The sequence below is a fragment of the Balaenoptera ricei genome, chromosome 11 (genome assembly GCF_028023285.1).
Source record: "Balaenoptera ricei isolate mBalRic1 chromosome 11, mBalRic1.hap2, whole genome shotgun sequence".
In the NCBI taxonomy this organism is placed as follows: Eukaryota; Metazoa; Chordata; class Mammalia; order Artiodactyla; family Balaenopteridae; genus Balaenoptera; species Balaenoptera ricei.
The window spans coordinates 54101087-54126407 of NC_082649.1; the positions used below are offsets into that span (position 1 = coordinate 54101087).

Sequence of the window (25321 nt, forward strand, 5' to 3'; positions counted from 1 at the left end):
ACTTTTTCTGTGAACCTCCTGTTTGTAGGATTTACCATTTTCGTATTGGGTTTTTCATCCTTTTTGTTTTTATAAAAGTTTTTCTATATTAAAGAAAGTGGCCTTTATCATTTGTCTTGTAACATTGTTTCTGGCATTTAGTTTAGTTTTGTTTTGTTTTGGCTGCACTGGATCTTCATTGCTGCACACAGGCTCAGTAGTTGCGGTGCACAGGCTTAGTTGCAGTATATAGGATCTTAGTTCCCTGACCAGGGATCGAACCTGGGCCCCCCGCATTGGGAGCACGGAGTCTTAACCACTGGACCACCAGGGAAGTCCCTCTGGTATTTTGTAAAACAGAGTTTCATTTATTAAGTATCATATTTATCAATCTTCTTTACTTTTTTTTCCATTTTGTGGAATGTTTGGAAAGGCCTTCTTGCCTCCAAGATTTAAAAAATAATTTAGCCATGTTTTCTACCACTTTTACTGATACACTGTCACAACCATGAATCTAAATTTTTGTTTCATCTAGAATTTATTTTATATAAACAAATAAGGTATGGCTCTATCCATAATTGTGTAATTTTTCATAGTATAGTTCATTTGATTAAAGTCATTTAACTTTCCAAATAAATCTTGGAACAGAGCTATAAAATGCTAAGGTTTGTGTCTAAACAGTTTAAAATTACATTTTTATAAAATAACGTACACATATGTCTGTTTGCATAAAAAAAGTCTGGAGGGATCTATGTCAGAATCTTCCTAGTAGTGGGATAACTGATGATTTTTATCTTCTTACTGGATATCTGTTTCTTCCAGCTTTTAAAAAATGAAGTTGCTTCATTAATCTTAGTGAATCCCTTTAGAGGAAAGACTGGCCAGCAGATGTGCCCTTTTCTGGTCATGTATTGTCAGGTCAGTGTGTTCATGGCACTGCGTTGCTGTCAACGAGCTCAGGGCTCCAGGCACCCTGTTCAACAGAACAGCAGCTTTTTATCTCTTTATTTTATTCTGTCAGATTCCTACTTTGCAGTAATAACCTTTCTTTCCTGGGTTTTATGTATGTGTATATTCCCACTGTATCCTATTGTCAGGAGGGAAGCATTAATCTTCTGATTATATGGAGGAAAATCTAAAATCTCAAATTTAGTTAGAAATGAGGCGTTGGTCATATAAGGTTTTGAAAGCAGTGTTTTGGTTTTTTAAAACTTGACAAAGGTAATTGTTTTTTTCAGTCTTCAGTTATATTAAAATTTCTTGAATTCTTATTTCTTGTATGAGTCATAAGATAGCAAGAAAATTAAAAAATACTATGACAAATTACTGGTGAAACAATGGCAAAAACAAAACATACAAAAGAATATTGTGAGACTTCCCTGGTGACGCAGTGGTTAAGAATCCTCCTGCCAATGCAGGGGACGCAGATTCAATCCCTGGTCCAGGAAGATCCCACATGCCACAGAGCAACTAAGCCCATGCACCACAACTACTGAGCCTGCGTTCTAGGGCCCGCGAGCCACAACTACTGAGCCCACATGCCACAACTACTGAAGCCCGCATGCCCTAGAGCCTGCGCACCACAACTGCTGAGCCCGCATGCTGCAACTACTGAAGCCTGGGTGCCTAGAGCCGGTGCTCCGCAACAAGAGAAGCCACCACAATGAGAAGCTTGCGCACGGCAGCAGAGTAGCCCCCACTCGCCACAACTAGAGAAAGCCCATGTACAGCAACAAAGACCCAATGCAGCCAAAAATAAATTAAAAAAATTTTTTTAAATTCCATTTTATTTCACTCCACAGCAATTTTTTTTTTCTTTTTTTTTTTTTTTTTTGGCTGCGTTGGGTCTTCATTGCTGCCCACAGGCTTTCTCTATTGTGGTGAGCGGGGGCTACTCTTCGTTGCGGTGCGCAGGCTTCTCGTGGTAGCTTCTCTTGTTGCAGAGCACGGGCTTTAGGCGTGTGGGTTTCAGTAGTTGCGGCATGAGGGCTCTAGGGCGCGCAGGCTTCAGTAGTTGTGGCGCGTGGGCTCAGTAGCTGTGGCTCGTGGGCTCTAGAGCACAGGCTCAGTAGTTGTGGCGCATGAGCTTAGCTGCTCTGCGGCATGTGGGATCTTCCCGGACCATGGCTTGAACCCGTGTCCCCTGCATTGGCAGGAGGATTCTTAACCACTGCGCTACAGGGGAAGTCCCTAAAATGGAATTTTTAAAAAAAAAAAAACAGTCAAATTTGGGGATTCCCTGGCTGTCCAGTGATTAGGAATCTGCCCTTCCACTTAAGGGGGCACAGGTTCGATCCCTGGTCATGGAACTAACATCCCACATGGCGTGGCCAAAAAAAAAAAAAAAATCAAATTCCAACCATATAACTAAAATAAACTCACTATGCTAGATTTTCATCCAAGTGGAAGTGTGTAAAAACAGAGCAAGTTAAGTAAAGCTAAACTGGGTTTGGTATAAAGTGAGCTGATGGGAAGGGGTGGATTGTAAATTTCAGCCAGGACCATATTTGGGAAAATGCTTTAATTTGCCCAAAAAATGTACCATTTTGGGACTTCCCTGGTGGGCCAGCAGTTAAGACTCCGCGCTCCCAATGCAGGGAGCCCGGGTTCGATCCCTGGTTGGGGAACTAGATCCCGCATGCCACAACTAAAAAAGATCCTGCGTGCCGCAACTAAGACCTGACGCAGCCAAAATAAATCATAAATAAATAAATATTTAAAAAAAAAAAAAAAAGTACCATTTCTTCCCCAATATGCCTAATATTTTCTATACATTTCTCTGTTTATGGAGCCACCTGCATTTTATAGCTATCTCAGGGTTCATCTATCTTTAATAGGTTATTTTATATAGTAAAAATACAAGTAAGACAAAAGGTTCTGCAGTGTAAAGTGAATATTGGCCAATCCCAGTCCTCTGCTTCCTCTCCCTTGAGGGGCAACTGCTGACCAGTTTCCTATGTGTCCTTCCAGTGAGATTTCTCATTATCATCCCAGTATATGTATATATGGGAATTTTACACTACAGCTGCAGAGTTCCACACTGCTCTATACCTTACTTTTTGCATTTGACAGTATGTCTTTAGAGATTGTTCTATATCAGTAAAGAGCTCTGTTTCATTCTTTCTAATGGGTGCATAGAATTGCATTATATGGATATGACAGTTTATTTAACACTGATTTATATTTAGCTATTTATAATGTTTTCGGTCTCTGCTATTACAAATAATGCTGCAGTGAATATCATTGTGCACAGTTTTTAAGGGGAATCCTTAATGATGAAGGTATTTGAAACGATATTTAAGGTTAACTTAATTTTTACAAATATATTTGAATGAATACTAATCTTAAGGTTGCTTTATGTATGCATATGCAGTTTAAGAAGTTTATGATTCCACACTGGTTGAACAGCTGCAGAGTTGTGTAATTTAACTTTACCTTCTGTAAGTGGCATTAAAGAGAAGGGTATGTGCAGGGTGGCATACCTCCTCTCAAAGAGTTTTGTGCCTTTCACAACTGTTTTCTTTCCACACACCCTAGCAGGAGGATTGGTGGTTTTCAGAGAAAATAAAACTACTTCCCTATTTTTGTGGAAAGGGGCAAAGGGTCTCCATAGGGAATTCCATCATCATAAAGTGAGGTAAAGATGGGTTTGCTGATATATATTAACCTTTTTTTCTTATGGAGCAGATGGGAGAAGGGAAATGGAACAAGACAGAAGGAGCCTCAGGGTAGATTTATAAAAAGAACCGCTCTGCAGGACAGTAGTAATGGTAATGTGCAGACAAATGGTGTGGGGGAAGGAGTCGTAAAAGATTTGTGTCGTAATTTTCAAAGCTATAAAAGCTCCCAGCACAGTTGGGTGTGTTAAAGGGCAGTTCTGTGGCAGGAGCCAGCTGTCTTCTACAGAAAGGGGTCTGACATAGTGGTTCTCCGTTGAGATCCTGGAATTCTTAGAGATTTCATCCATTTTCTGACCTGAATTCTTTTATGTGATTGGAAATGTGTGTGACTAGTGTATAGTTTAGTTTTTATGGACTATTATATTTGACCCCTCTGCTCTATAATACCCAAGACACCAGTGCAAAACCTCATTTCCTATTTCCAGCATAACTAATATGCTGTAAATTATCATGACTGTCCTAATGGCCACTTGTTAGCATATGGTTCAGAGCTTCTTGACTATTTTCTTTTTTTTTTTCGTTTGTATGTAAAAGAAGATGGGGCCAAAAAAAATTCATTCTAACCGAGTTACAAGTATGTTTTCAGAAGGCATAGGACACCTCAAGCAATTGTGAGATTCTGTATTAAAATCAAGGTAGCTTTCAGAAAAATATTCTCACAATTAAACCAGAAATTTGTCCTCCAAACAGGAAAATGTCTCAGAAATCAACTAAATAGTTTAATTGTGAGGCTCAGATGAACTTAGAGATACCGATATAATGATGAAGAAAAGCATATATATAATGACACTGTGAGAATATTGCTTCAGTTCCTGAACCACCTAAAGCTCTGCAACGCCATTGGTTTCATTCAATTAAGAAAACACACACAGGGACTTCCCTGGTGGCGCAGTGGTTAAGAATCCACCTGCCGGGCTTCCCTGGTGGCGCAGTGGTTGAGAATCTGCCTGCTAATGCAGGGGACACGGGTTCGAGCCCTGGTCTGGGAAGATCCCACATGCCGCGGAGCAGCTAGGCCCGTGAGCCACAACTACTGAGCCTGCGCGTCTGGAGCCTGGGCTCCGCAACAAGAGAGGCCGCGGTAGTGAGAGGCCCGCGCACCGCGATGAAGAGTGGCCCCGGCTTGCCACAACTAGAGAAAGCCCTCGCACAGAAACGAGGACCCAACACAGGCATAAATTAATTAATTAATTAAAAAAAAAAAAAGACACATTTGTTAAAAAAAATAAAAAAGAATCCACCTGCCAATGCAGGGGACATGGGTTTGAGCCGTGGTGCAGGAATATCCCACATGCTGCAGAGCAACTAAGCCTGTGTGCCACAACTACGGGAGCCCACGTGCCTAGAGCCTGTGCTCTGCAATAAGAGAAACCACTGCAATGAGAAGCCCACGCACTATAACGAAGAGTAGCCCCCGCGCGCCATAACTAAAGGCTGTGCACAGCAACGAAGACCCAACACAGCCAAAAATAAAATAAATAAATAATTTATTTCTTTAAAAAAAAGAAACACACACACTCTGTAGCCTTGAGTTAAATAAATGTGATGACTTTAAATTTTTAAAATAGAAAATTCTATTTCTAGGTTTTGTCTAAGAGAAATGAGAACTTGTCCATGGAAAAATCTCATAGCAGCTTTACTTGTGATAGACAAAAAGTAGAAATAGCCCAGTCATGCATCAGTGGGAGAATGGATAACTAAATTACAGGCCAGGAATTCCCTGGCAGTCCAGTGGTCAGGACTTCACGCTTCCACTGCAGGAGGCACGAGTTCGATCCCTGGTCGGGGAACTAAATCCCGCATGCCCCGCAGTGCAACCAAAATTTTAAAAAAAGAGTTAAAAAAAAATAAAGAATAAAAAATATATTGCAGGCAACTCCGTGTATTGGAATGCTACTCAGCTGCAAATAGGAACAAGCTGCTGATGCACAAGTCAACGTGATATGAAACTCAAAACATTTCGTGTTTCTTCTTTTACTCAATATAAGGTACATGCTGTATGTTTTTATTTATACTATTTATACGACAGGCAAAACTATACAAAACCAACTTATGTTCATAGAAATCAGAACAGTGGTTGGGGAACTGACTGGAAGGAATCTTTCTCGGGTGAAAGAAATATTCTGTATCTTAATTGGGCTGGTGGCTACTTGTGTATATTCAGACTTATTAAACTGTGCAGTTAAAATAATATATTTTAAGGTATAAAAATTATACCTAACTTAAAATTTTTAAGGTATTTTGAAATTTTTCAAAATTAATATAATTTTAAATATATTATTTGGGGAAATATAATTTAACTACTAATGATTGATAAATGGTCAGTTTCTCTTACATATATATCACTTATGGGGTGATACGACATGGAAAACTTGGTTTCTTGACAACAACAAAAAAACCCTTTCTTTGTATTTTACGTGTATTCCTTAGACCCTAAGGCTGCAGTGTCCGGTACCAGAACCACTCATCACATGTGGCCCCTGAGCACATGAGACGTGGCTGGTGAAAGGTCAGATGTAGGACACACACTGGATTTCAAAACTTTAAAAAATGTAATATATGTCAGTAATTTTTTATATTGACTGTATGTTGAAATGATATATTGGATTAATTTAAATCTATTAAAATTAATTTCACCTGTTTCTGCTTTTTTTAATGTGTCTACTAGAAAATATAAAATTACACTCGTGGCCCCAATTATATTTCTGTTGGACAGTGCTGCCTCTAAGGTTTTAGAACTGTTTGAAGTGTTTGTATTTGTTGATACATGGTTTCTACAAATGTGTAATATTGTTCCTATGCCAGTTTTCTCACATGCCACAAAATTTAGCTGAATATCTCTTCTGAAAAATTTGTCTTTAAAAGGCCTAAGGTCCAAATGAATCTTAGAATGTAGAAGCATGTGTGGGATTGATATGTTGGCCATTTGCTTTGATTTAAATATTAATGTTGCCACATGCATTTGGGAGATAATGATTGTCATATAGTGATTGGTTATAAGGATGTACTTTTTTTTTTTTAAATAAATTTATTTATTTATTTATTTATTTTTGGCTGCATTGGGTCTCCGTTGCTGCACCCAGGCTTTCTCTAGTTGCGGCGAGCAGGGGCTACTCTTCGTAGCGGTGCGCAGGCTTCTCATTGCAGTGGCTTCTCTTGTTGTGGAGCACGGGCTCTAGGCACGTGGCCTTCAGTAGTTGTGGCACGCGGGCTCAGTAGTTGTGGCTCACAGGCTCTAGAGCGCAGGCTCAGTAGTTGTGGTGCACGGGCTTAGTTGCTCCACGGCACGTGGGATCTTCCCGGACCAGGGATCAAACCCGTGCCCCCTGCATTGGCAGGTGTATTCTTAACCACTGTGCCACCAGGGAAGTCCCGAGGATTTACTTTTAATATTTTATTTTTTTTAAGTCAAACATTTATTGACTGTCACTCATATCTTAAATTTTTAAAACAGCTTTATTGAGATATAATTCACACATACCATACAATTCACCCATTTAAAGTGTACCATCCAGTGTTTTTTAGTATATTCACAGCATTGTGCAGTCACCAGCACAGTCAATTTTAGAACATTTTCATCACCTCACAATGAAACCCTGCACCCTTTAGCTGTGACCCCTTTATCCCCAGTCTACTCTCAGCCTTAATCTACTTTCTTTCTCTATAGATTTCACTGTTTGGGACTTTCCTATGAATGGGATCATATAATACGTGGGCTTTTATGACTGACTTCTTCCACTTAGGATAGTGTTTTCAAGATTTATCCAAGTTGTAGTCTGTATCAGTACGTCATTCCTTTTTATTGCTGAATAATGTTCCATTGTATGTGTATACTACATTTTGTCTATCCATTCATTGATAGACATTTGGATTGTTTCTGTCTTTAGGCTATTAAGAATAATGCTGCTATAAACATTCATGTACAAGTTTTTGTGTAGACATACGTTTTTCTTTTTCTTGGGTGTATACCTACAAGTAGAATTGCTGGGTCCTATGGTAACTATTTAATCATTTGAGGAATTACCAGGCTGTTTTGTAAAGTGACTGCACCATTTTACAATCCCACCAGCAGTGTAAGAGGGTTGCAGTTTCTTCACATCTTCACCAACACTTGTTATTCATGTTTTTGAATATACGTTGTAGTGGATATCAAGTGGTATCTCACTGTGGCTTTGATTTGCATTTCCCTGAAGACTAATGATGTCAAGCATCTTTTCCTGTGCTTATTGGACATTTGTGTCTCTTCCTTTAGAGAAATGTATATTGAGATCCAAGATTTTGATATATGGTCAAATATATGACTTGCAAATATTTTCTCCCATTCTGTCGGTTGTCTTTTCACTTTTTTGGAGGTGTCCTTGAATCGCAAATATTTTTCATTTGATGAAGTTCAATTTATGTTTTATTCTTTTATTGGTCATGCTTTTCTCTGCCAAATTCAAGGTCATGAGGTTTACCCCTATATTTTCATCTAAGAGTTTTATAATTTTAGCACTTAAGTTGAGGTCTTTGATCCATTTTGAGTTAATTTTTGTATACAGTATGAGGTAAGAGCTCAACTTATTAATTCTTTTGCATACTAGTGGTATCTTATGATAAAGAAATAAGTTCATAGGATTAGTCACATATTAACATTTTAGGGAATTCCCTGGTGGTCCAGTGCTTAGGACTCGGCGATTTCACTGCCGTGGCCTGGGTTCAATCCCCAGTTGGAGAACTATGACCCTGCAAGCCAAGTGGCGCAACCAAAAAAAAAAAATGTCATTGTCGCATAGTGTTTTAATAACTGTCATGGATATGTACGAAGTCTTATATGTTGCATAATATAGGACGTCTTTGTTATTCATTCTGAGATTGTGATATTAGTGAACTTTTAGTTTCTAAAACTAAATTGGAGGCTTCTCTAGAACCTGGAAAAGAGCATAACAGAACTAGAAAAGGGTAGGATATAACATTGGGGCCAGACTTAAAGCGTACAAGATAAAAATGAAATTTCAATTTGTCTTTTTTTTAATAAGAGGCTCAAAATGGATAAAAGGAAATGTTCAGACCAAATTTAATTAGGCCCAGTTATTCCACAGGTATAAATTATGGAACCTTAATTAGTTCTTTTAGACTCTGATGTGACACTCAGTGAATTATTTCCCATTCAGTTAAAAGGGACCTCCCATGGGCCAGTGTTTTAAAAGAAGATGAGTCAAACAAATGGTTGATAACATTAATATTACAGGCAGTTTTAGTGTACTTAAGGAATCATATTTCTTTTGGTCTTACACAAGTGGTTCTGTTATAGCTCATGAGACATTCCTAAAACAGGATTATAGCTAATAATCTTTTGAATCTCATATTGCTCTTGCTAGAGACTTGACCCCATTTCAGTCTTACAGCTGGGTCTGGTCCTACTGAAACTTTTTTATCTAATAAACTCTGCCAAAGCGGGAACCTGCCTGTGTGACATATCCTTCACCTTATCAGCAATTTGTGTTTACATCAGCATGATTCACACCTGAGTCCCAGGACCCCATTCAGCTGAACTGATGATCACATTGATCACAAGCCAGGGTTAGAATAATTCTTCAGTGGTCTCCCACTCTGGAGAAACCCCACAGGGCTCCTGCTGACATTGAACAAATCATTTAACCCCTTTGGGCCTTTCATTCCTCTTCTGTCAAATTGGATTGCATGATCTTAAGGTCCTGTCCATGTATAAAATGCAATGTCTGTGACTGTTGCATTTTATTTGCCACCAGGGGTAAGACTGGGTTCCTTGAGATGCTAGATTTGGTTGAGGAGGAAAACTTCTTCAGCTTCTTTGAGCTGGGCTTATATTAGTGTTGGATTTGGGGTGTGTTTGTCAGTAAGATTCTTTTTGCACAGAACTGTTATTAGAAAGCAAAATGTTAAAAAAAAAAAAAGAAAGAAAGAAAGCAAAGTGTTTACAGAAGACATGAAGTGAAAAACTTATCTAATTTAACTTTTAAATTTTCTTGAATTGGAAGTTGACAGGTTTAACATTTTCTAGATTTTTGTAGCTAAATGGGAACAGCTTGTATATTTTTTTTAATTTTAAAATCCAGTACCATGTTCAGTTTATTGGAAGAAATTCTTTATAGGATTTTTTGAGCCAGTTTTTCAAATAATGTTTGCCATGAAGTTACTTTGTGAATTTATTTTCCTTTGACCGATGGTGACTGACTGGATTTACCCCCATTTTAGCCTCTTTTGATATGGGTTGAGCTATTTCAGACACTTGGTTCATTTTACTCACAGAATATATGGCTTGACAAATTTTAATGCCCAGTCTTAACATAGCTTGTTGCTGTAGTTTGGTCCTTTAAGGAAAATTATTTCCCCATTTCTCTCTCTTTCTTCTCCTTCATCTTTTTGTTCCTTTCTTTTCCAAGGGTTGGCATTCTGTGGACCTAAAGCCAGCTCCTCCAGCATGCGGAGGAGAGGGTGGGGTTGTGTCAGATCCGCCGCAGTGGGGGGGAGAAGCTAGCGTGTCCTTTCCCTTGAGGTGTAGTTCTTCCAGTCTGATGAACTGTCAGATCCACTGAGCTGCTGGTAAAGCAGATTGGACAGTGACTCAAGGAAGTAAGAAAGTAGTGGGGCAGGCGGGTGGGTGGGGGTCAGTATTTTAAGTAGCAGCTATCAGAAGTAAAGTGATTTCTCCAGAGGCTCAGTAGAGAGAGCCGTGCGTGTTTCTAGTGTGACTGGTCTGCAGGAACTATGTAGAGTGGAGTGTTGTTTTCTAAGAGGAAAAGGAGGATGAGTGAGAGGGTGGTGAGAGATGAGTTAGGGTGGGTTGGAAGGCACTCTGAGAAGAGGAGCATAAATGCCCCAAAGTTTTGCATTCACATATTCAAGTATTTTTTAATAGGAGGCTTGTATTATTAGTATAAATCTTTCACCCTGTTCTAATTTGATATGGTATCTTATGGGGAAAGAGGTAAAAGCTAAGGAAAACAAGATTTTTACCTTATACATAATTATAGTTTGGGAAACAGAATCCTGCTGCAAATCTTACATGACTGATTTCTGGACCCAAAGTGGGCTTGACAGTGGGCTGGAGCAGTAATAGCCCCCCTACTGTCAGGAGAGGCCGGGGCAGGCTTTTCCCAGCAAGACTGCCTGAGGTGAGGCCTGTCCTAGACTCCAGGACCTAGAGCGTGCAGGGTGACTCCCCTGTGTTTGGGAACCGGGAAGGAACTGGCCTGGTCAGCAAGGTGGCCTGCCAGCAGGACAGGTGGGGGTCTGGGTGCCTGGAGAAGTAAATCTAAAATGTTGAAAGCTGTGGTCGCCAGTGATTACCTATTAAACACCTACTGCAGATGGTGAGAAATTGCTCTCTTCTTTGTGTAGGAAACAAAAGATGCAGGCTTCTGCTTTTAAGGAGCTATGTTTTACCCTGGCCTTTGGCAAAGTCACAGATGAAAATGGATATTAAATTGTATGACTGCCATGAGCTGATGGTGGTCTTGGGCCTCTGGAGACTTAGGCCTTTAAACGTCATTCTTTGTCTTCATAATGCATATCTGGCTGATGAATGAATGTTTATTGCCATTTAAAAATAAAACTACAAATAAACCAAAAGAGGAAATTAAGTCACCTAATCTCACCACATAGAGCTAAGCACTGAAGTGCTCCTGAAAATGGGAGATAATTAGCCAGTGCCTCCGTCCTGTGGGCCCTGGAGTCTTACATCAGGGAGAGGACTCCCCCCCGGGGCTGTAGCTACAGGGTAGCCTTGCTAAGTGAAGACAGCTCTTGGAGACACCAGGATGACAGTCGGCTTGTCAGGAAAATCCCTTTGGAAATAACACTACTTGCCTGCTCTTAAATTACTCTCTTCTATGAACAGGGTTCAGATTTTACATTAGGTGCTCAGTAACAAAATGTAAACTTGTAATGTTTCAATTAAATTCTGTTTTCTTCCTTTTTAAAAAGACAGATTATATATGCATGCATAGTTATGTATGCATTAGGAAAATCATAATGTAATCTTTTCTTTCTACTTTATTTTTAGGGCAGTCTTATGAATTGACAGAGAAGCAGTGTGATAGGATGGGAAGAACTGTGAATTGAGAGTCCACAGTGTTGCCTGTTAGCAGACTTTAATCACATACTCTAAGCTAGTGAATATATTTAATCACTTTGGATCTCAGTTTCTACACTGATAGAAAACAAGGACCCACAGTGGGCAATCTTCTAGCCCTTATCATCATAACCTAAGGCCGTAAATACCAGTTTCCTTGTGCCAGTCTACTTTTCTGTGTTGTTAGGAGTTGAGGGGCTGCTTTTCGTTTAGTAGATAATTTTCTAAGGTTCCAGCAACCCGGAGTGAGCCAGTAAGGAGGAAACAGCAGGCTGCTTCTGAATTTGCCTGGCTATGCTTTTACCAGAGGGGCATTTCTGGTCAGAGGATTTCAGAGTGTTAGAAAACTCTGTGTTGCCAGGATGGTTACATTCTTCCTTAGACTGAAATTACAACCCAAGTGCACTTCATGATATACATATGTATTGTAATTTGTAAACATAACTCAAAACCCTGTATCTGAGTCAGGTCATTTGTGGTCGGCCATTCAGACCTCATTTCTATTTGACAAGGGTTTATTTTAAGATTGCTTTGTGGAGCGGTTGTTTAACATTCAAATGATCTATTAGTGTCAAGTCTTTGGCTAGACTTGTTTTAAATGAGCTGACCCTTAAGTAGAAAACAAAACAGAAATTTAGGTTTCCAACCCAACCTAGCAAAATTGGTGTAACTTAAATTTTTTATCTTCACATGTATTTATTCAGCCTGGTTTTTTTTCTTGAATATTCACTTAGGATAATAGTACCTATGTGAATGAAATTCTTTTAGTTACTCTTGATACTGTTGCTTAGCAAGACCTATAGACTTCTTAATAGTTTCAGAGGAGAACACTTTACAGTAAGCTGAGCTAAATGGATTTTTTAGTAAGTTAATTGTGTTTCTTAGCAGAGTCGCAAATGTGCTTCCGTAGTGTCGTTTCTAGGATGTTAAAAGAAATGTTCTATGGAAGTAAGTTCTCACTAGGCCATTAACTATATTAATTTTTTACAGGCTAAATATATATTGTAACTTCATTTGGTTATTTTGTTGGAGATGGGATGGAAGCTAAAGATGATTTAGGTAAATAGCTAAACTGAGCCTCAGAGGGTAGTTTACACATCACTCTAATTCTTACCATTTGTACCGTGGCTTCCTCTCTCCTTTCCTGGTGTCCAGATTGCCACAGCTATAATTAGGGCATTCTTTCCTGTTTAACAAATATCATCATTGTCACTTTGTAACTCAGGTCTTCAGCCCTTGCCTTTTGTGTTCCAGATGCTCCATACTCGCCTGTAGTGCTTACGTGGCTCTGGCTTTGGGTGATAACCTTATGGCTTTGAATCATGCAGATAAACTTCTTCAGCAGCCCAAGCTGTCAGGATCCCTGAAGTAAGTGTGACTTGCCCTGTGTGTCCCTGGTTTGTTTCCTTTGGAGGGTTTCAGTTAGTTTGTGGTGCATATTGCTTCTTTTACTCCTCCAGTGGAAAATTATCTTAGGGAAAGCAAAAAGTTTCTTTCTGAATTTGGTAATTGTGTGTTTGGTAGTGAAATTTTTTTCACTTGTTGCACCTCAAGGGTTATTGGAAATGGCATTTGCCGTTCTGAGCATTAGGAAGCAGAATCTTTGGGCTCTCTAGTGTCCACTGCTGGGTCTGACTGGAGCATGTTATCACATATTAGCTCCCAAACAAGCTGAGTCCTCAGGGAGAAGACCCACACAAAAAGGAGTTTGGTCAACAGGATAAATCTGCTTCGAAGAATGCAATTAAAGTAGACAAATAAGAATTTTAAAATATTTTTCCAGACTACTGTACCATTTCCTGAGTACATGAGTTTTATTTAAACTCTTCAGATGCCTCTTCAATATTAGTGTCATTGTCATTCTAAAATTTTTCTAAAGCACATGATCTTTTCTTTTATGGAAATTGAGGAAGATGCAGCATTCTTTGAATCTTTGTATGATGCTGATGCTAGAAATTTTATCCAAGACCACAAGTACTCTGCATAGCATTAGGACAGTTGTTTTTTTCATTCATCCTGTGGGTATATAGTTATAATTTCCAAAATATGTTCTTTTGCCTTCTAGCACCCTTTGTTTGTAACATGCAACATTTAGAACTGTGAGATCATACTCAGAGGAACAATTCTATAAATGTTTAATTATTTTTGTCTTTTAAAAAAGTATTACTTTATATAAGCATCTAAAATTAACATTGATTAAGGTTGTTTCAGGTCAGTGTTCCCCAAACATGACTTGTGTTTTATTATTTTTTGTTTTTTTGTTTTTTTTCATGCTTTGTGTTAAAAAAAAACAAAATTAAAAGAGCATCCAGGCACATAAGAGACTTTGTCACAATTCAAGTGTGAGCGCTCCTGCTTGCCTGTGAGAAAACCTTGTCTAATATCCAGGCCTGGAGGGTCCTGAGCTCGAGGTCAGGGCGGTCGCGTTACCTCTAAGGCGCCTTCCCTCCTTCCCGTGGCCCAGCCCCGTGAAATACCAGTCAGGAACCTCGGCCTGCGCCCCACTGGACCCGCGCTGCTCAGATGTGGTGTGCGTGGCTGTCAGTAGAGCAGAGTTGTGTGTGTTTTTTTTCTTTTTAACAAAAATGAAACACGAATCCTCTCTGCTTTTTTTAATCCTCTGGCTGACATTGTGATCACTATTTTCAAATAATCCCAATTAGATTCTTTACTTGGCATTTATTGGAGGGTTTTTAACCTCATTTATCAACTTCTTCCCTCTGAACGTCAAAACAATAAAATTCTTAGATTTTATGATTTCTTAGCCAACCTTGAGGGGTTGGCCAAGCCATGTCTGATAACTTCATCTTTAATTCACTTAACTATTCTATCCTAAGCACTGGTTTCTAATTACTGGCCAGGCCACTATCTTTCCAGTGAGGATGAGCATTTTCTGCCTGTGGCAGCCCAGATACCACAGCAGCTTTACCCAGCTGCTTGTTGCCTTCCGTACACCTCATCTGGAGTTCTGGGCTCTGAGTGTCATGAATGCATTTAACTTGGTTTAAAAAAATTTTTAAGTAAATTCACAGAAAACAATTTGAAGTAGTTCTTTGAATTTGTGTGTTTGTGTTTTATAATGATTATTGGCTTATAGATACTGCTTTAACAACGTTTTTTAAAATATCTTATTTCAAAGTACATTTGAGGTTACTGATTTTTTTTAAAAGTTGTCATTTCTTTTAGGGTATTTGGTGGGGAAGCAAAATAGAAGGGCATTACAGCTCCTGCTAGTTAGAAGAAAGAAATTGCTTAATAAAGAAATAGCTCTTGAGTGATTAATGTGCATAAATCCCAGAAAATGGTCAAATTGAAAAGAGCCTAAGATTTGAGGACCCAAGGTCCATGTGGACAGACTCAGTTGGGACAGGCCGACTAAAGGAGGTGAGAACTGAGCTGGCCTTTAAAAGGAGTTGGATTTTGGCCTGGCTTTGCACCCCAGGAGGCAAGGCCGCAGGGAGCACAGTGGGGTGTCCCGCCCAGGACACCGTGTCTGGTGGGAACAGAAGAATCTTTGGGGGAATGAGAATGTTGACTGAATACAGGAAAGTGGGACCAAATTGTGGAGAGCTTTAAATCTATAAGTTTAGCTTTGTTTGTCTTATTTTGTTCTCAAGTAGAAAAAGTCGTTAAGATTTTGAGCAAGGGTGTAATATGGCTGAGGCTGTTTTAATTTTGAAAAATCAATCAGATGATCATGGGGAAAATGGCTCAAAGTAAGACACTGGAAGAAGCAGGCTGTTGTAAACCTGGGGAAAGCACATCTGCCCAACATCAGTGGACATAAAATAGACGATGTGAAAAGGAGGACACCTTTGGAATAGAAGTAAAGCTGATCCAACCCAGATCTGGTCTGGCGTCCTGGTGCCTTTTGACTGTTCCAGCAGCAGAGGCTGGAGGACCCTAATTCTTTTTTTCTCTCTTTTTTTTTTTTTTTTTTTTTTTTGCTGTGCTGCACAGCTTTCGGGATCTCAGTTCGCCGACCAGGGATTGAACCCTGGTATAGCAGTGAAAGCCCAGAATCCTAACCACTAGGCCACCAGGGAACTCCCTGGAGGACCCTAATTCTGATCCTCCGCTCCTAGGGAATCCGTCCTTGGAGCTGCCTCTTATTTTAGAACTTCATTACCTTCTTATGTTATTTTCTGTATAAACAGAACAGCATAAATTTGCCAACTTTATTTTATTTTAAATTTTTATTGAAATATAGTTGATTTACTGCCAACTTTAAACTGCTTTTTTTTTTAATTTATTTATTTTGGCTCTGTTGGGTCTTCGTTGCTGTGTGTGGGCTTTCTCTAGTTACGGCGAGTGGGGGCTACTCTTCGTTGCGGTGCACGGGCTTCTCATTATCGTGGCTTCTCTTGTTGCAGAGCACAGGCTGTAGGCGTGCAGGCTTCAGTAGTTGTGGCACGTTGGCTCAGTAGTTGTGGCTTGCGGGCTCTGGAGCTCAGGCTCAGTAGTTGTGGCGCATGGGCTTAGTTGCTCCACGGCATGTGGGATCTTCCCAGGCCAGGGCTCGAACCTGTGTCCCTTGCATTGGCAGGCAGATTCTTAACTGCTGTGCCACTAGGGAAGCCCCTAAACTGCTCTCTTAATTGATATGTCATTTGTTCCTACTTAGCGAACATAAAAATTATTGTATATTTAAGATATTTTTAAAGAGATAAAATTTAAATGACCCTTAATCAATCCATTTATAAACTTAGATTTCAATTCAAAGACTTGAAATATGTGAAACACACATATACCAAATTCTATTATACTTGGGTATTTTTGTGATGACCTACTTTTCAGTTTGGAATCTGGTTCGTTTTTTTTTTTCATTTTAGGTTTCTGGGCCATTTATATGCTGCAGAAGCCCTCATCTCTCTGGACAGAATCTCTGATGCTATTACTCATTTGAACCCGGAGAATGTCACTGATGTCTCCTTAGGGATCTCTTCAAATGAGCAGGACCAAGGTTAATGAGGACACATTTGATCAGAACTCTTCACCATTTCCACTGCCTTTCCGTTGTAACTCAGGATGTGTGGAAATTTAAGGGCACGGTTGTAAAGGGAAGGGAGTTTTAGGTCGGCACTGTACGGTTTTGGCTGTACTTACTTTATACTAATTGTTTGCTGAGGAGACCTAGGAGTTGATTATCACATGGTCTAAATTCTAACTTTTGAAAGGCTGATAGTGTTAGAACAGTTTGTTTTGATTCTTATATTTTTCTCTTCAGAGGGATTCCACAATCCAGGGGAGAGTAAAAGTACGGCATTCAAAAGTCAGTTTTAAATCATGGCTAAGTTTTTGAGGGAGTGAGACTAGTTTTCACTTTATTCAGGGTTATTTCTCAGGCCATGGTGGTGGTGGTGGTAGGTAGCACTCTCATATCTTTTATTAGAACCTCTACTACATGAAAAGGAAATATTGTGGTAGATTGCTTTAATATTAGATTTCCATTTCATAAAGAAAATTAGGTTTTTAGAAAGTATACTCTGTTGTCCGACCCCCTCAGATTTATTTTCATGTCTTTGTAGGATCAGACAAAGGTGAAAATGAAGCAATGGAATCCTGTAAGTAAGACGTTTTGTAAAGACTTAAGTAGCCTGGCCTGCTTCCCAAAGACTCACCCTCGAGCCGCTGTGTCCTTCCTTTGTCCGCCTGAGGAGTAGAGCTAGGCTTTATTCTGGGCAGCTGTTCGGGCAGTAGAGGGGGTTGCTCCCTGGCCCTTGGCCTGGCCTCTTCACATGTGTCTGGTCTTCTCCCCAGCTGGGAAGCGGGCCCCTCAATGCTACCCCAGTTCCGTCAACTCGGCCCGGACCGTGATGCTGTTCAACCTGGGCAGCGCCTACTGCCTGAGGAGCGAGTATGACAAAGCCCGGAAGTGTCTCCACCAGGTGAGGCTGGGCCAGTGCCAGACCATCTTGTGAGGCAGCCAGCAGAGGGTTTGGAGTTTCTAGGCTCTGTTATTTTGTTTGAGGCTTCTGATCAGTTTGTTAAACATTGGAATATTACTCCTCCAGACATATTCTTGGAAGGTACACAACTGATTGTTCTTGCAAATGAACCTAGGCACCTAATGGAGAGTTTTCCTGAAGATTTTAATCATTGAAATTTCAAAAGATTGGAAACCATCTAAATAAGGGCTCACTTAAATCAATAATGGTGTGTCCATATAGTTGAACACAATGCAGCTGTAAACCCTATATACTAAAATGGTAACATATCCAAGACATACTAAGTGAAAAGAACAAGATGCAAAACAGTTTTTATATAATCCTGTATATGCAGAAAAGATTTCCAAATGAACACACCACAAACTGTTAACATTGGCTGCAGGGCTGGCAAGATAAGTACTGTGTAGATGGAGCACTGAAATGGGAGACTTTTCACTGGATACTCATATCCTTTTTAGCTTTGAACTGTATGAATCTCTGTCCACTCAAAAAGTTAAATTACAAATACATCTTTTAAGAAGAAGGGTTCACAAAGTCAGTACCAAAGAAACTCCATCTACAATAAAGAAAGCTCCTGGCAATGTGTAGCTAAAATAGACCTCTGACTTCTGCCACTGAGAGGGGCCTCATCAGCAGGTCTCAAGAAAGGTTCTGATTGGGCCTTTTTAGGTCACCTGCCCATCCCTGGACTGATCATGGGCAGGGACGCATACCTGTAGTAGGAGAACAGGTACTGCCATTGGCAGCCCCAGAGGAGTTTCCCAGAATTGGAAAGGGGTAATTCCTCAGAAGGATATTAATTCAGGACTTCCCTGGCAGTCCAGTGGTTAAGACTCCACGCTTCCAATGCAAGGGGCACGGGCTCGATCCCTGGTTGGGGAACTAAGATCCCACATGCCGTGCAGCACGGCCAAAAGAGTTAAAAAAAAAAAAAAAAAAATTAGGGGGAAGAAAAGGATATTAATTCAGCACACGTACTTCTGGGCTAAGCCAAGGGAATAAGACAGTAGTAAATAAGTGGACGTGATAGAACCCTGCCCCCATGGACCTTACAGTTAGGAGATGTCTTCCTAAAAAGGGAATTGCAAGATCAGAGGTTATGCAGAATTTTCAGACTTCTAATATAGAAAGTTTGTGCCAGGGACTTCCCTGGTGGCGCAGTGATTAAGAATCCGCCTGCCAATGCAGGGGACACAGGTTCGAGCCCTGGTCTGGGAAGATCCCACATGCCGCGGAGCAACTAAGTTCATGCGCCACAACTGCTGAGCCTGCGCTCTAGAGCCCGTGAGCCACAACTACTGAGGCCCGCGTGCCTAGAGCCTGTGCTCTGCCACAAGAGAAGCCACCGCAATGAGAAGCCCGCACACCGCAATGAAGAGTAGCCCCCACTCGCCATAACTAGAGAAAGCCCGCGTGCAGCAACGAAGATCCAACGCAGCCATAAATAAATAAATAAATTTATAAAAAAAGAAAGTTTGTGCCAGATGGTGTATTCACCGGCAGCACATAAGAGAACCCACATCCCCATATGTTTGCCAGAGTAACTGAAACTGAAATTAAACCTATTCTCAGGAGGTAAGGCGGCTTCCTATGAAGGTGACCTTGTTGTGTGTAGAAGTGAAGATTTACCACGTGGAAAATAACCATGAGTGATATTTAGTCAACTTAGTGGCATCTGGTCAGCATTTCTGATCCAAAATCAGCAAAGCGAAGTGATGGACTGTCCAGGGAACACGTTTGATCTTATCTAGGAGTTGAGTGCAGGAGTTAAACGGGAAGAGTTAAAATGTTGCGCTGTTCTCCGTGGCAAGGCTGGGCTGTTGAACAGCCCTTTGGAAAGCGCCCATGGACCTCAAGGGCTGCAGCACACAGGCTTTGGATGTGAAGTTGCAGTGTGTACACTCTAGCTCAGGTTCTTGTGCAGCAGGTGGCCATGGCGGCAGCCACACTGGGAGAGGCAGATGGGGTCAGGCCTGGTTTGGGGTCTGAAGGGGGTTTTGTTTTGGTCCCTTGGTTTTTAGGTTAATCCAGTGGCTGGACCTTGTTAATGGGGAGGCCCACCGTGCCTGGGAGGGAGAACAATGATGCGTGAAGAGTTGGAAAGGGCTCAAGTAGAGGTTTCCGAGGTTGCCTGCCCACCACTAACCATTATGAACAGCCAGTAAGCAAAATACCATTCTCTTATAAAGTTGTTGCCATGAGTTCTTGTATTTTAGAAAAGGCTGCAGTCAGTGCAAAGAACAATAGATGACCTGTGTTAACTAGCCAGTTGGAAGGAAAATGGAGATTTTAATATCCACAAAATGATGTAAAGGTGGTCTTGCCTATTTAAAGCTAGGCCAAGAGTATAAAATCTCATTTTCTGAACTGAGCTGTGGTACATCAGTGATGTGGTAGGAGGAATAAAAAGCCTCCCTGCTTCATTCACGAGGAAGCTGGGAGCGTGTGCTCTGGACGAGAACCCCCACTAGTCTGAGATTTCTTCCAGTGCTGCCCTGACCTGACCTTGTGCCCGTTTCTGGTCCCCCAGATGTCTCCCACACTCACCCCGTGGCCTGCACTGCCATGCCTCCCCGCTTTCCGCCTGTCAGGTATCCACCCTTGGAAGACAGAGACGGGCTTCCCTTGCCCAAAAGCTCTGCATTCGAAGAAACTCTTCTCTCTCTTCGTATTCATACTACGTTCACTTTCCTCTCTCCCTAACAGTAAATTTGTTTGGATTACTGTTATTTGCATGCTGTTTATTATCAGGGTAAGTCCCTGTCTTACACCCACCTCTGGTCAATAAATATTTGTAAAGGACACTTTCTGATTAGATTAAGGGAAGACACAAAGCAGTCTGGAAGCATAAGCACCTGAATCTGGATGGGGAAATACCAGTTGATGGTAAGATGAGGAAGAGGCTGCGGCCCAGAGGGGCCCAGACTGAGGGAATAAACCTACAATCTCAGCACCTTCAACCAGAACAGGACTAAATCAGAAAACTGCAGGCTGGTGTTATGGCTCTCAGATCTAGGAAAGGACAGTATATTGCCTAAACAAATAATTTTATTTGACTAAATTGTACTGTTTCAGTCCTTAAGAACGGAGACATTAAACATGCTTTTTTTTGTTTTTTTTTTTTTGGCTGCGATGGGTCTTCGTTGCTACACGCGGGCTTTCTCTAGTTGTGGAGAGCAGGGGCTACTCTTCGTTGCGCTGCACGGGCTTCTCATTGTGGTGGCTTCTCTTGTGGCGGAGCACGGGCTCTAGGCATGCGGGTTTCAGTAGTTGCAGCACACAGGCTTCAGTAGTTGCGGCACGTGGGCTCAGTGGTTGCAGCGCGCAGGCCCTAGGGCACGCGGGCTTCAGTAGTTGTGGTGCGTGGGCTCAGCTTCTCTGCGGCATGTGGGATCTTTCCGGACCAGGGATCGAACCCGCGTCCCCTGCATTGGCAGGCGGATTCTTAACCACTGTGCCACCAGGGAAGTCCTTAACATGCTTAGTGGTATATTTTTTTTATATTTCCAGCCTTTTAAGTTTGAATTCTTATTCCTGACATTGCGAATTTGTAGCTTACAATACTAAGTTGTTACTTAGGAAAAAAAAATAGACATGCAGATTTGGATAGAGGTGCAACTGTGTCTGGTGAAAAACTACCAGCAGACCTGGATGGGTGACTGGAGTGTAGAGTCAGGAGTGTCTGATCACCCATCTCAAAACCAAATACAGCCAAGAGATAGAAGAAAACCAAGAAGGAAGGAAAGCTTTCTCCTATTAAGAACTCATTATGGATTAGGCAAGGGAAGATAAATATTTAACTAAAAATAACATGTCTAGTTTAATCGGGAGGGATCAAGACAAAGACAGCTGGACTTCCCTGGTGGTCTAGTGGTTAAGAATCCACCTGCCAGTGCAGGGGATACGGGTTCGATCCCTGGTCTGGGAAGATCCCACACGCCGAAGAGCAACTACTGAGCCTGCGCTCTAAGGCCCGCGTTCCGCAACTACTGAAGCCCGTGTGCCTAGAGCCCATGCTCTGCCACAAGAGAAGCCACTGCAGTGAGAAGCCCATGCACTGCAACGAAGAGTAGCCCCCACTCGCCACAACCAGAGAAAGACCGCTTGCAGCAATGAAGACCCAGCGCAGCCGAAAACATAAATATTTAAATTAGATTAAATAAAAAATAAAAGAGTTATAATGAAGTAGCTTTAAAAAAAAAAAAAAGACAGACAGCTGAGGACCATCCGAGCAAAACTGTAGTGTCCCAGTGAGGTTAAGTTTGCTAATTTGTCATTGGTAGGTTGACATTCCTTTTTTTTTTTTTTTTTTTGACATTACTTGGAGTTTGTATCTTAAGCTATCAGTTTTTCATGGGTCTCTTTTTTGTTTTGAGCACAGGCGGCCTCAATGATCCATCCTAAAGAGGTGCCCCCTGAAGCCATCCTGCTGGCCGTCTACCTTGAGCTGCAGAATGGTGAGTGATTCTTCTCTTGAGTTAGGACTGGAGCCCTGCAAAGAGCCCGAGATTTTTGGTGTCTGCTTTTTCTCTTCGAAATTTAAGAGGTATTACCCATCAAGTTCTTCTAAACAAAAATGTAGCGAGGGAGTTTTTGGTATCTTGCAAATTCCTACTTCTAGCAGGTTAAGCATATTTCCTTTTATCTGTGAAAATGCAGAATAGCGTAACTTCTGACAATTATAATTAATCTCTACTAATTAACCTTTCTCTTAGGCATCCAAATGACTCTAATTGAGAACCTGAGTCAGAATGCAGTGGGTTTGAGTTGTATGCCTTAGTGTTTTAAACATAGGTGTCGTTAATGAGTTTTACAGTAAGCCAGTTCCTGCTGAGAATTTTTTATTCAGACCTAAATCCAGGTCATGCCTCTGGGGCATATACAACCTCGAGGATATAGCTTACTGGAAGAAAGGCTGTGGGCCCTACATAAGAGAAGGCATGAAGTAGAAAAGGAGAGCTGAATGGGGGAAATGAGAGGGTACAGAAGTTTTAAGAGTTCTTAGTCATACCCCCTTGCTGAAATCCTTCCAAGGCTCCCCTCTTTTTATAGCTGAAGCAGCATTAAGTGCCTGGCACCCAGCAGGCCTTGTCCTCCTAAAAGGTGTGGTAGGGTTAGTACATGGTCTTAGAGCCCTTCTTTTGTGCAGTCCGCCTGTAGACAAGTTCTCAAACTGGGCTCCACCTTAGAATCAGTGCAAAAAGCTTTTAAAAATCGCGTCACCCAGGTCACACACGAAACTTCTTAAATCAGAATTTCTGGGGATGGTGCAGCGGGCATTACGTGATTCCAATGTATAGCACAGGTTGCAGACCACTGCTTTTCTCCATCACCTTTTACCCCCTTGCGGGATTCTGATGGCTTGCTTTGTATGTGGTGGTATTGTTATATGCTTTTTTTGTGATGGGAAGTGTTTTTATAGGTAATACCCAGCTGGCCTTACAGATCATCAAAAGGAATCAGCTGCTCCCTGCAGTGAAAACACTCTCTGAAATGAGAAAGAAGCCGGTGTTCCAGCCCGTCCACCCGATCCAGCCCATCCAGATGCCGGCGTTCACTGTACAGAGAAAGTGATATTTTGCTCTTGGAAAACTGTTACCTGAGACCCAGGGGAGTATTTACAGGCCTTTTTAGTTGTATCGCAGCAAAATGAATAAAAGACAGATGGTAAAGGATACTAGTTTTGAAGACACAATTTTGAAATGATTCTAATCCCCGATTTTTTTTGCCGGAAGCTTACGTCAAATTAAGGATTCACAGCTCATTTTCATCGGTTTTCCTTTAATCTTTGCTAGACTATTATTTTTGAGCCATTATGTGATATATCTGTGTCATAGGCAATTAAAACACAGTCTTACCAGAACAGTCTTGTATAATACATTTTGTCTTTCTTGCAACGGTTAGAGTATTTTGGCATCTGAGATTTAGTGTTAAAGTTTTAAAAATGGAGAGAACGGCATGAGCAGGAGATGAGTAGCCAGTCCAGAAGCTGATCAGAGGGGAGGGGAGCTTGGTGTGTTGTATGCCTAGTTAGGACTAAAAGGGCCAGAAAATGCGTAATAAAACCCATAGGGCTAGTCAAATTGGGTTAAGAAGAGATGACTGATCTGATAGGAATCAATCGTTTGCTTAAAAATTACAGATGAAGACAAACAGAGTTCAGGGCACTGGTCTTGTTCACCCTCCTGTACCCATAGGCAGAAGCACCGGTTCTGGACCCTGTTAGCAGGGAGTTCAAGGTTCATTGCTAACCCCTTTGGAAATGCAAACAGGAACTTAAAAGCTTCTTTCCAAGACAGGTATGTGTTGCAGGATTGACATGGCCAAAATTTGTCCATAGGGTCGATACACTAACTGTAAGTAGGAAAAACAAAACACACTACAGGCTTGCTTTAGAAAAACTGGGTGACCCCTTGTCAAGAGCACATTTGGTAGATTCATCAGAGCTTGCCGTTTAGGATCATCCCTTGCTGTCGACATCTCTTCAGTTCCCAACTTTGGAGACCAGGTTCAGATAGGGAAACACACTAGCTGAATCTACATGGTTACTCGGTTTCACAACTGGAGAGGGGAGTGTTTGGATAAGCACATGAATTTATCCGAAACTTTATCTGAATTATTCTGTTGCTGATACCAAACAGTTTAGTTAGGGATCTACACAAGAACTGAGTATTTGTGATGTGACTAGACATTGCCCACAGATGACTCAGAGAAGGGGAGCAATTCTTCTTTCACTTGAACACGGGATGGATGTGCACAAGGGCTCAACTGCTCTTTTGCCACGTTGCAGTTGTTTTATATACAGAGTAGATTCTTTCCAGGAGGATACAGGAAACAGAGGTGGCCTAGCTCCCTTGGGCCTCTTGAAGAAGGCTTTTCCAAATGGGATGGGAGTAGGACCCGTAAGCTGCACTGGTGCTGGTCCAAGTCTGCAGGTGCTGCTTTCCCAAGCCCCAGACAAGCAGCAGCACCGTGGGACCCCCTTGTGTGCTGCAGGCTGGTAGCAGCACTGCTTAGCCAGGGCATTTCCTGGACAGAGTCCACATGCTTCATAAACTGCTGGGAACCCACAGGGTCTTGGGTAGTGTATGGTGGTAGAAGGCCTGTAATTGTACTCGAGGGCAGTACATCTTTGGAGAAATCTCAAAAAAATTAGAACTTTTCCTGCTTGCAGGTTGGTCTGGGGGGAAAGCAGGAATAGCTATGAGGCAGATTAGGCCCCACGTCGCTGTGTTAAATAATGCTCTTGGCTGCAAGTAGCACAAAATGGATCCGTGATTTAAACAAAGGTAGTTTTTCTCTCACTTGAGAAGGTGGTTTGTAGGCAGCTGGTGGCCTTGGCTCTAGTGCTCAGTGATGCCATCAGGGACTCAGCTCTGTTTTTCTCACACCACTGTCTTCAGCATTTGGGCTTTTGTCCCCGTGGGCACAGGATGTTCCAGCATTACATCTGCACTGAAGGCAAGAAGAAGAGGGCAAAGGCAGCCTATCGTGACAGGAGACCATCAGGAACAAAGTTTTCCCAGAAACCCCCAGCAGACCTCGGCTTCCCTCTCCTTTGTAGGGCAAGTCATGTAGCTATCCTTAGCTGCCGGTGCTGGGACAGCCCTGCACATCTT

General features: G+C 41.5%; 1 protein-coding gene and 1 non-coding gene across 5 annotated transcripts in view; one reads left to right on the top strand and one right to left on the bottom strand.

The window, feature by feature from the left end:
- The window catches only part of CNOT10 (CCR4-NOT transcription complex subunit 10), a 64995-nt gene extending 41430 nt beyond the window's left edge, over nt 1-23565 (top strand). For all 4 annotated transcript variants that reach the window (XM_059939077.1, XM_059939078.1, XM_059939079.1 and 1 more), the window contains exons 14-19: nt 13009-13122; nt 16587-16717; nt 17283-17318; nt 17515-17642; nt 22084-22159; nt 23125-23565. In XM_059939077.1, coding sequence (XP_059795060.1) covers nt 13009-13122; nt 16587-16717; nt 17283-17318; nt 17515-17642; nt 22084-22159; nt 23125-23276 — 637 coding nt within the window. In that variant the 3' untranslated portion in view covers nt 23277-23565. The remainder of the gene's footprint in view (nt 1-13008; nt 13123-16586; nt 16718-17282; nt 17319-17514; nt 17643-22083; nt 22160-23124) is intronic.
- Nucleotides 241-313, bottom strand: TRNAG-CCC (transfer RNA glycine (anticodon CCC)). The gene has a single exon. It is a non-coding gene; the product is annotated as a tRNA-Gly (tRNA).
- Nucleotides 23566-25321: the final 1756 nt, after the last annotated feature.